Source organism: Silurus aristotelis (assembly GCF_946808225.1).
Source record: "Silurus aristotelis genome assembly, chromosome: 13".
NCBI classification, from domain to species: domain Eukaryota; kingdom Metazoa; phylum Chordata; class Actinopteri; order Siluriformes; family Siluridae; genus Silurus; species Silurus aristotelis.
Window position 1 is genome coordinate 10,833,569 of NC_139586.1, and position 12,155 is coordinate 10,845,723.

General features: G+C 38.3%; 1 protein-coding gene across 1 annotated transcript; it reads right to left on the reverse strand.

Annotated features, from left to right (window-relative positions):
* Positions 1–5,018: 5,018 nt before the first annotated feature.
* Positions 5,019–8,679, reverse strand: plvapb (plasmalemma vesicle associated protein b). Its single transcript, XM_083558828.1, has 5 exons — positions 8,137–8,679; positions 7,944–8,016; positions 7,210–7,856; positions 6,833–6,946; positions 5,019–5,687 (listed from the first exon to the last, which is right to left on the reverse strand). Exons 1-5 carry the CDS (start codon positions 8,521–8,523, stop codon positions 5,679–5,681), a joined length of 1,230 nt encoding a protein of 409 aa, XP_083414954.1. The 5' UTR covers positions 8,524–8,679; the 3' UTR covers positions 5,019–5,678.
* Between the last annotated feature and the right edge of the window lie 3,476 nt (positions 8,680–12,155).

The window sequence follows — 12,155 nt, forward strand, 5'->3', positions numbered from 1 at the left end:
AGTAGATGGGGCCCTTCCCATAGCCCTTGGGCGGAGCGGTCATAGGTGAGGGATGCATCCATCATTATACATGGACACAATGTGGGCAGGGGAAAGCTGCATGTGCAAAGTAGTCAAATCGGATATAAAGCCGAGATTGGTGGTTCTTTGTAATAGAAAAAGCACACACTTCACTAATTTCAACCAATCGTTGATAAAGTTGAGAATGCAGATGACCTGAAGGTGCAGGGTGAGAGGGCAAGGCCAAACCGAAGAACCCGTTACTGGTAAGCTTTTGCCCCGAAAGCGAACCTCAGGAACTTTCTGTGAGAAGAAGGATGGGTACATGAAAGTACGCATCCTTTAGATCCACCGTCACAAACCAATCCTCGGATCTGATCTGAGACACGACCTGCTTAGTTGTCAGTATCCTGAACCTTAATCTCAAGAGTGGGCGGTTCAGCTGACGTAGATCCAGATAGGACGCAACCCCCGTCCTTTTTGGGGACTATAAAGTACTAGCTGTAATACCCGGACTCTCATTCTGATGGAGGGGCCACCTTGATCTTCAGGAGAGTGTTTTCTTGACCAGAGCCTGCTCGGTTCCCACAAGAGAGGGTAGGACCCCGTCGAAACGGGGCAGACGAGACCCAAATTGAATAGCCTCGCTCTACAGTGTGCAGGACCCACTGAGACACGTCTGGCAGAGCTTTCCTGGCTGCCAGGTAGTCCCCTAAGGGTATCAGTCACTTGAGACTGACCTCTGGTGTGCCTAGACCCAGGGGAGTTCTCCTGGACCACTACGTGACCGGGTGGAGAACAAGAAGGATGCTCCGTGGCAGGGTTACGGACCAGGTCCCTAAGGGGGCCAGAACAGGGCGGGCACTGGGTAATACGGTAATACGCACCCCTTCATGGCCAAATCCCCAGAACGTCCTATGTCAGGACTATTTCGTCCAAGCCCTCTTATAGAAGATGATGTTTTCAGTTCTGTCACTTCTCAGGACTTTGATGCAGAGCCCCGCGCAGGATCCCTGACAGGGGGAGTGCAAGATGCGATGCTTCATACATGACCTGGACACCTCCAGTGTGCAGGTCGGGAAAGAACAGGGAACCCCGACGTGGAGGTTGTGGCAATGGTGTCAGAAAGCGCTCGTAAGTTATATCGAGTTTGGCTGCGGCGCGGGTCACAACCTCTATTAACTCATGGACCTCGGTGTCGCAGAGCACAGCCTTTGCAATGTCTGCAAGGTCCATCTGCAAACCCCATGAGCTAGCTCGACACTCTGCCTCGGCAGGAGCGGGGCCAGAACTGCGAGGAGTAAGGGCACCCTCTTTGAAGAGTGCCCAGTGGGAGCAGAGCGAGCGCAGAGACATACGAGCACAGCAAGAACCGACCAAGAACTCTCAAGAACCGAGCTCCTCACCCAAGCAAGCCACACACACAGCTGAAAAGTGTGCATAACTTTCTTGTTTGCTTGTCTTTTGACAAACAATGTAAGACAATTTAACACATACACACAGAGCGCTTTGTGAACGAACAAAAGTATACTCCATGTACATTTTAAACTTCCTGGTCGTGACGGCCCACGTCTAATTTTGACTCATTACACACATTATTATGAACATGTAATGATCTGGGAATGCTTCAGTTTGTCAGGGCTAGATTAAGCAATGTTATGTGCCCAAATAATGGTAAACCTCTTCTTCTTCCGGCTGCTCCTATTAGGGGTCACCACAGCGGATCATCCATTTCATACCCACCGGTCCTCTACATCTGCCTCTTTCAAACCAACTACCTGCATGTCCTCCCTCACCACATCCATAAACTTCCTCCTTGGTCTTCCTCATTTCCCCTTCATGGCGGCTCCATCTCAGCATTCTCCTACCGATATACGCCATGTCCTTTCTCTGCACATGTCCAAACCATCTCAATTGAGCCTATCTCACTTTGTCCTTAAAACATAATACATTTGCTGTCCCTCTAATAAACTAATTTCTTATCCTGTCCATCCTAGTCACTCCCAACAAAAACCTCAACATCTTCAGCTCTGCTACCTCCAGCTCCACCTCCTGTCTTTTAACTGACTACCTGAATACACTGAATGACCACGTTTTTCCATCAATGGATTTTTTTCTTCCCTTATGGCACAGGTATAGACCATGGTGACAGGATTCATCAGGTTTAAAATGTCAATGAGTGGTTTATGCATGAGGCATAATTTTTACTCAATGATTGACCTACACAGAGTCCAGACCTTAAACACCATTAAGAATATTTGGGATGTGCTGGAGAAGAATTTACACAATGAGTCTTACATTATTAGTACAAGATATTGAACTTACCTGTACTTGAACGTCATGCAACTCTGAATCAAAATAAATGTTGGGCCTTGCATACTGTAAGCTCAATGAAACTATAATCAAAAAGCAGTTGATCAAAAGAGTGCAGTAGGTGGAATTTTCTTGAGCAGGCAGTGTACAGTTCCTATTAAAATTATTTAAATCATTACAAATTCTGTGATGGTTTCTATCTGCCTCAAATTGTGGTAAATAATTAAAGACTCCATCAAGTACAAATGACATTTCCATGGGAACTGTCAACAACACTGTACTCATAACTCATGGAGGGGTAGTGTTAAAAAAATACACGTTGAAAGTGGCATGATTGAGCCATACATGTGAAATCCTTTTGTAAAAATATGTCGAGTCGGACATAAAATGTGTAAAATAGACGTCATATAGTTACGTGTATAAACATACTTGTACACAAGATTGAAGAGTTTATATGAATTTTCATTTAAAAGGTGTATAATAATTCAAATTGTATTTAAATGATCACACACTAAGAAATCTTTTATAATAGTTTAATTTTTTTTAACCTCTGGCAAAGATTGTTTTTGTGGTATATAGGGGGTTAAATAAAAACTGCTAAGTGTGCCTTTTTTGATCCAAAGTAAACGTTGTGGATGATCTTTTGGCTGTAAAGGAAGCAAACAGCTTAATGGGGCTCCCACAGGTCTTTGTTCTCCTGTCAATCCGACCTTCATTTAAATATTTATGCTCGTTTGTTGAACTCCTCACCCCTCTGATGGCATTGCCTTGTGCACTTCAGAAAGGCGCTTAAGGCAGCACACTGCACCCTCACCTTTTCCTACAATTCATCCCAAATGACGTCATGCCATGTTCAGCCCACTGCAGGACCATACAGAGGTTAGAAGGTCTCACAAATCACACCACGCACTTTCTGCAAGCAAAGTATGTACTGTATTCCAATTCATAAAACAGATGGTGCTTAGAATAACACCAAGACCTATGTGGTAGGATGAAGAATGAGGTGTTTTTTGTTATCCCTCTTCCTTAAGAATGATGTTTAAGGTTATATAAATATAGTATATATAAGTAACAAAAAAGTTACTAGTGTACTTGAGTAATGGGGGCCAATTTCTTGAGGTATGGTTTTCTTTGTTGCATCCATCTTTATGGAAATGTAAATATGTAAAGAAGCATAAGTATAGAAACATTCTTTTAAATCTTAGAAGTTTTACTTTTTTTATATCGTCTGTTATTTGGGGTCCCTGGTGGTCTAGTGGTTAGGATGCGGCGCTCTCACCACTGCGGCCCGGGTTCGATCCCCGGTCAGGGAACCGACCCCAGCCACTCTTAGTGCCGGTCCCAAGCCCGGGTAAATGGGGAGGGTTGCGTTAGGAAGGGCATCCAGCGTAAAAACGTGCCAAATCATACTTGCGGAGGATCCGCTGTGGTGACCCCTAATAGGAGAAGCCAAAAGAAAGGGGGTATATCGTCTGTTAATAATCCTGAACTATTTGTTTTAGAATGATTAACTGCGATATTATGCATAATTTTATACAAAATGTCATGACACGGTGCCGAGAAAGTATTCAACCCACCCCCTTCCCCCCCGTCTTATTAATCTTTTGATGTTTTGCAACAGCTAATTTAAATACATTAGAATCTGATTTATCATGTCAAAAGTTTTAGTTTGTCATTTATCTTTGGATTTTACATTGTAAACACTACAACTAAAATTACAACTAAAAATCTTAGAGGCACCTGTGGGACAACTTGGGATGAATACTTATCAGTTAAATGATGTTTAGATTATAAAAAATAATAATAAAAAGTCATTCAAATAATTTATTTCATCCAACTGCTGTAGAGTCACTTCAAAAGCAGTTGGGGGGAAAAAAATCATATTATATCCTTCAGTTTAAACATAGCAAAAGAAGTAATCACTGGAAAGTGAATACTATTTGTTTCCACATATAACTGCTGTGTTGAATTCTGGACTTGCCTGCATTTCCTCTTTGCTTACTTTAAACCTTCACTCGAGTACAAAAGTATCCAAAGTACTATAATTTATTGCAACTATAATGTTCCTATTAATATTTTTCTCACAAGACTCTTTGCTTAATCAACTTAGTTTATGTGAAAAGACTCTAATGTTACTCTTAGCACACCAATCTATTAATAGAATGATATTAATGAGTAAAAGATTAATTAATAGCTATTTCAATTATAATGATAACATCATCTGCTTAACTTCTTTAAAAAAAAAAAAAAAAAAAAGAAATTTAGGCAGGAGTTTCTTCCATCATTTATTACTATCAAAAAACTGCTTGCTGTTGAACTGACGCTGCACTGTATGTTCGTGTTAAGTAGATTCAACCAAGCAGCAATCAAAACCTATCAAAGCGTGCTCTACCCTGATTGGTGGTTGAATGGTAATTTTGCACATTTAGTTACGTTGACTGATTTCACAAAATATAGTAAGTAAAAAATATGATATTTGACTTTGAAATGTATTGAAGTTAAAGTCTTTTCAAATGTAAATACTTCAGTAAATACAACAAAAATCTACTTAAGTATAGTAACAAATTACATTTAGTTTGTAATTGTCCACTATTGCAACCACATAGCATGATTCCTGGACGTAAAATTTACTTTTTCAGTACGATAAAAAGTACAATATGCATAAGCTGTGTATGTTCATCAAGTAATAACAAGAACAAAATCAATTATTTAAAAAATATTTATGTAGATGCAGGTCATTGAGAAATCAAAATTATTTTATGATGTAATAAAATAAGTGTGATATGCATTAAATGATTAGAAAATGCAAATTTAAATATTACAAAAATGTTAATATATAAAAAAAAAAAGAAATTTACAGTACACCTTGTTCAGATTGCTTTTACCCCAGCCTTTGCAAGAGGATATGTAAGGCTAAATGGTAATCTTGCATTGTTAACAACAGTCATTTTTAATTTACAAAAAATAAATTGCTATTCATCTAACATTCTCAGTGTTTAACATTCCATAAGTTCACAGTGAAGATAATTTCAGTCGGTTTAAAAAATGAATGTAGTCATGGCTATGTTTCCCTGAGATATTTTATACATTGTATATATACTATTATTGATAATTTTACACACAAAAAAAATCATGTTTTGATGTACAAACGACTAAGAACTGGTAATACAATCATGTACAACGGAATGGGTACAGCTGATTAATACTGTCACAGTATTATAAATGCCTACCCATCAAATACTTTTACAATTCACCTTAAACTCATGAAAGTTAGAGACTTAAAATTACACATTTTGAGGCGTTTGTCTGAGACGGGACTGAAGATGACATATACTGTCTGTCACTTGCATCTCATTCCTCACTGCTCACCTGACCTGTACCAAGAGATATAAATGTATTATTAACAGTTTAGGACAAATAACACATGCATTTTCAGTATTCCATACATTTCTGTAAAAAGATTCTGTCTTAAATCTAAAAAAACAAACAAACAAAAAAAACAGTGAACTGCCAAGCTATTATGGTATATATGCAATTTAATACTATATACACTTTATTTGGAAGACCTGCAGATTCATACAGTTTCCTATCATCCAATCATCATAGAGATACAGTAAAAAGCTTTAGTTGATGTTCACATCAAATATCTGGATGTGGAAATAGTTTGATCTCTGTGACTTAAACCATGACATGGTTGTTTGTGCCAGACTGGTTTTATGCATTTCAGAAACGACTAATTTTAGAAAAATAAAGAATATAGTAACTCAAATAATCACTCTTTACAATCATAGTGAGCAGGAAAGCATCTCAGAATGCACCATGTTTTGAATGCGTCCAAGCTTTCCAGGTTCCAATCCTCTCAGCCCAGAACAAGATTCACAGACTATAATAGACAGACTCACCAATACTGGATCAGTTAAGACTGGAAATAAAAGCTTTTATTTCTAATTACTTTCTGGTCTTAGCTACATAACCTTAGACTCTTGTTCTTGGCTGACAGGAGTAAAATCTGAAGTGGTGTTCATCTGGTGAAACTCTTTCACCACAAGGTTTTTTTTTTAGAGACCTTTTAGCTTATTGTGGGTGTAGAGTGATTGAGTTACAGCAGCCTAGGCCTGGTAAATTAAATATATTTGGCAATTTTGTTTCTCTGATATCTCTTACTACATGGCACTTCTACCCACAGAACCACACACCATTTTGTGTGTGAAAATCCTAACTGAATTCAAAAATAGTCAAACCAGATCATCTGGCACCAACAGCTATTCTACAAGTAAATTCACAGCTATCCGAATTTTTTGTTTTCTTTTTATTCTGATGTTTGATATGCACTTTACATGAAACTCTTGACCTGTATCTGAATGATTTTCTGTTATTCAACAACAACAAAAAAATTAATCGCTATAGATTCAGAAGAGTCAGAACTTTGAAAAGGTTTCAAATTTTTGTGCCATGTGTGAGTCTTTAAAATAAAGGAAGCAATTTAGTTATTCATAAAAAAAAACCTGTAGTCAAGTACCTTTGGTGGTTGACTGTTGCTTGGTTTGCTTTGGAATCCAGTGTTTGTTCCAGCGAAATTCGGTCTCTGCTGTGCAAATAACCATTCGTTTCCACTTGGTTTTGGCACAGGGGGCTGTGAAACAAGTAAGGATAATCTGCTAAGCTTTCGAAGAACACAATGTGATGGCGAGATTACTTTAGAAAAAGGAAATATGGCTTAAAACACTTCTGTATTCTGGCTTATTTAAAAAGTTTAATAAAGTTATAATCAGTGGACCTGTGGTGCTGTACTGGACATTTTACTTTGTGTTTAATGTCTACTGCAGCTAAATAACAAAACTGATACTTGCTGAATGATACTGTTGCATCTATTTTTCAGTGCTTAAGGTTTCTTACCTTTGGTAGACATGTAGCTTGAAGCATCTGCTTTTCCTGGAGCAGTTCTTTATAATCTTTCAGCAATTGCTCCACCTTGGTGTCATGTGTTTGCTGTTGCTCCTGAAGAGTCTTTGTGCACTGATCGGCTACCTGAGTGCGTTCCTTGTCACACTTCTCACCATTAGATTTTAGGCGTGTGTTTTCAACTTCCAGCCGGCTGCTCTCAGCCTGGAGGGCTGAGACTTTTTCGCCAACCATGTTCAGGTAGTTCTGGAACTTGTCTTCTACTTGCCGGGAAAGGTTTGTGCAGTTTGCATGGATATTCCGCATTTGTTCTTGTTGATTTGCACAAGTAAGGTGGAAGGTAAAGCTGTTGGGGAAGAGGCTGTCAATCTTAGTGAGGAAGGCGGTCGTGACAACCTGTATGCCCTGAAGTAACGCGACAAAGTCCTCCTTACACTTTTTTTTGTAAAGTTTGAGCTCAGAAGACAGGTCCTCTGACTCTTTTTTTAGTGTTATCGTGGTCATCTCGTGCATATTTTTATCTCTCATCACATTGTTTAAGTTAAACTTGAGGTTTTGCACCGTTTGGCTGAAATTGGCTTGGACAATTGCATACAGAGACTTCTGTTGTTCCAAGAGAGTTTGTAAGTATCTTGTTTGTTCTGAAATGTGAAGGGTACAATTTCAAGTACAGTGATGATTTAAATTTAGCCCAGTATATTTTTTTATGCAAAAATTATCAAACTTACCACTTGAAGCACCGCTTTGTGGACATGGGGATATACTCCGAAGCAGAGGCGTCTTATTTGAATTGCAACTAGCCTTTAAAGAACACACAAAAAGAAGACCATACAATATCACTCAAATTCTATCTTTTATGTTCCTGCAGTACCAATAAAACATTCCCAAAATGCACATTATTTGAAAACAATGAAGACTTACTAGTGCTTGCAAAAGTTTTGTGTTATTTAATTTGGCAGCATCCAAGTCTGCTGTGAGTTTTGTCACTTTTTTATAAGCTGCATCCTTCTCATCTATTTTGATCTTAAGCGTGGCATTGAGGTTGACGTTGTCCTTCCTCAGATTGGTGTTGTCCATTGAGAGCTTGTTAAAAATCTGCTCCAGCTCCGCCACCCTTTTCTCATCAGCGCTCTTTTCCGGCTGTCCATACACTAAGAAGAGCACTAGACTCACGATGATCAGAGACTGTATCAGGGAAGAGAAGAAGAAGATGATGCGCAGATAATACCCGCAGCCTTTTCCCTTCGACCTGCGTATGTCCTGGGCCTTCATCGCCACTTTGGGCCGAGTATAACTGCTGTTGTACATTTCTGCCGAAAAAAAAACTTTGTCAGACAAGTAGAATTGCTAAAGTCTTGAAGCCTTCTAATTACATATGTGCCATGTACACACAACTACTAGGTTTTGCATCACTGCTGTGCTTATATATGCTGGTGTCCACATCCTGCAGGGCAGTTCTTTCCTGACCCTCCTCCAAATAGTTATCTGTACTTCACACTGTGCTGATGTGTGGTTGGAGATACACAGAACAGCCAATCATGAATCATAGTAACGGCTCATGACTGTTAATGTTGACGTTAACACTGTAATTATATCACCCAGAAATTAGCAATTTGGGGCCTTTCTGGATTAAAAATATATTTATATATATACATTGATTTAATATGTTTTATATCACATTGCTACTACATTCTCAAATCTGATTGGCAGGAAATTCTTTTGACTGGTACCATGACTGGTACAGAAGTTTTTCTTTACTTGATTGCTTTTATTGATATTATTGTACCATAGTAACAACTAACACAAGATACGCCATAGTGGATACTCAAAATAAACCAATTTATTGTTGATATGATGGAATGAGGATTCACATTATAGGAAGGCGTCTCCAATGATTTTTGCTATGCGATTTCCACAAATAAAAAGACAGACCAGTGAGGAAATGGACTGTTTATGGCTGTTCTAATTTAAGTGATAACAGGAACTAGCATGTTTTGTAGGCTTCTCTCTCCATTCAACATAACTCTAAATGGAAAAGATCTTTGACATGTCGCTCTTTACTTAATAAACAATGTAGTCCTTGGGAAATCACTGCAGTACAAGAAAAATTTGCATTTTATATTAACATTATTAGAAAATTTCTGCATTATGTAATTATCCTGTTGATTATGTTCTGATAACAGCACCAGATTGAGTTTTATTTCTTATTAAAAAAAAGTCTGTTGCAAAAATGATATCCCCTTGTTGTAATATAGTTAAAAAAAATTACTCTTTCTATTAAGAATTTCCACTTTTTCCTTTAATGACCAGGATGATCAAAGCAGACAATGAAAATGTAGTGGAGTGTTGGATAGTTTCATTACTTCTGGCAGTGGTGGGCTGTCACTTAGATTTTTTTTTTGGGCAATCAGATTTCAGCCTCTATGTGCTGCCATGTCAATCTAATCTGCGCAGGACCTTCACAATCAGTAGTGCTGGCCAATGAACCTTAGACTATATTATCAATAGCTCTGTTTCTTTAACCAATCAGATTTCAAATTCGCCTCACAGGGCCAGCTAGCTGGCCAAGAATAGCATCAGCATTTTTCTCTACTCGGATTGGTTAGTCAGTGCGAAACTGTTACAGCCAAGTTGGACTAGCAAAACTCGTTTGTAGCGATCTGCACACATTAATACATCAGAGTTAGACTTTTTTTAGTCTAACTGAGTTTTTTTTATGACTGAGGAAGAGAAATTGATTTGGTCTCGAACATACGTAAAAATCCATTTAGAAGAAAAGCTAGACATCTTGAGGAGTGGTCGGCCAACCCCGAAGCTAGCTAGCTTGATCTCAGCCCGGGAAAGGGTTTGTTCGCCACTTCCAGATCAGTAAATATGAGCTGTACTACTGGTTTACAGCCTCTGAGAGGCGGTGCAAATTATGAGTCTGCATCTCTGGTGAGTAGGTTGTATTTTATTTAAATATAAATGTTTCTTTCATGTTATTCAACAAATATTGACTGCTCCAGATGATGTAAGTGGCACAGACATGATAGTGGTAGTATGAAGAGGTGGATTAAGTCGGGTAAGTCCCCACTTAATTGCATAATTACCAACAAACCAGTGTCGGCGCCAGAGAATACAGAATGAGGGGGCCTGATGTTTAACTGGGGGGCCTATCTCGTTCACATACTATTATTATAATTATTATACTTCAATAAACATAAAATAAACGTGTCACTCACTGTAAACTATAATTTATCATAACTCTAAAGTGCAAGACTCACGAAAACACACGCAAATTAACCATCAGCATATAACCAAATGTAGCTACTAAAGCAAAAGGGTGTCTTACCTTTAGAAGCGCTGCAGACAACGAGAGGAGGAGGAATTACATTTTCTTGTTAAAGAACAAGACGAACCATTTTCTTATATCTATTGTCCAAGATTTTTTAAATAAAACAGTGTTTTGGTAAATGTTTAAACGAACTTTAGAATAATGATTTCACTGACCATTTAGCCTACAGATTTACATTACTGACATAGTGGCAGCATGTAACTGGCTGACTATGTTAGCACTGCATTATGGGTTAGTAATCTTTTTATTTATTTATTTATTTATTTATTCTCTTCATTCTTTAATCAGTATTTTTTTTATTAATTATTAAGTTGGTTATTATTTTGAGAAGTAAGGGGTCCAGTGACTCATGTGGCTGGGCCATGCCCCCCAGGGCCCGCTCGTGGCGCCAACACTGCAACAAACCTAGAAAGTGATTCTACTCTGAAATGCCCCACACAAGGTTTCTTCAGTTTTGGAATATTTTTCTGTTTATTCATTGCTCAGATTGATTTAGATCTTCTCCATCATCTTCATCATGCCAAATGCCTCTTCAAACATTATCTTGATGATTCATTGTTTTATAATTAGTATATTGATATAAAGCTTTAATACAAACTGTTTATCTTGTAAAAAAAAAAATAACGATTTATTCCACCACCACGTGCTATTTTTCAGCACACGAGTGCATGTGTACACTGTGTTTACTCATTTTTCTAATTTATTTCCATGCTCCCGACCCTTTCCTCTCGAAGAGTAAACTTTGACCAGTTGAGGCACAGGAAAAGCAACTCGCGAGTAAATGACAATATCCAAACCTCCCTCTATCTCTTCCTTGATCAAAAAAAGCCACACATAAACATGAGGGTTCAAAATAAGCCATCGAAACCTCAGCATCCTGTGCTACTGCTGTAAGCATTGCTGGGACAAGAAGGACAACAATAGTGACCTGTCAGCTCTTTTTTTTTTTTTTTTTGATGGAACAAATAACAAATATTCCCAGGCCGGGTAATTCTTAGTTTGCACCGATGACGTTCAGAGCCCTGTTCAGTGCCCCATCTCCTGTCCGGGACGGGTGTGAAAAGGGAAAATAACGAAAGCCAGGGGTTTTCCTGCAGCCTATTGTCTCCACTCTGATGTGTCCTCAGAGGAAAGCATAATTTATGAGGATGCTTTTTAAAAAGGGCAGAAAGTAATATAACAGATAACAGATCGATTTTAAGAAGCAAATAGACCTATGCAATATTTAATATGTTGTTTATTTGTGGTATGTTATTTTTCCTTTAAAAGCCTATGGAAAATCTGTAGTAATTTTTTTTTAAATCAGCTTGCCTTACTGGATTTTTTTATATAGTTAAATAGTCAATTGTGTAAAATCAGTGGTAATATTGATGCAACTAAAGGTATAATCTCGTGTTTTTGAAAGATGAAAGATAAAATTGGCATTAACACTGACATTGCGACAACAAGGTACATTGATAGGACCAACAGCTGGCTTAAATGGCTTTGTTGACTTGTTGACATTGTTTCAGTGTTACAATCCAAACACACCATTGTGTACCAAGAGTCAGTGGGGAGAGGTCACGTTAGATTGCACACAATCACATAAGGGCAAACGCGCAGG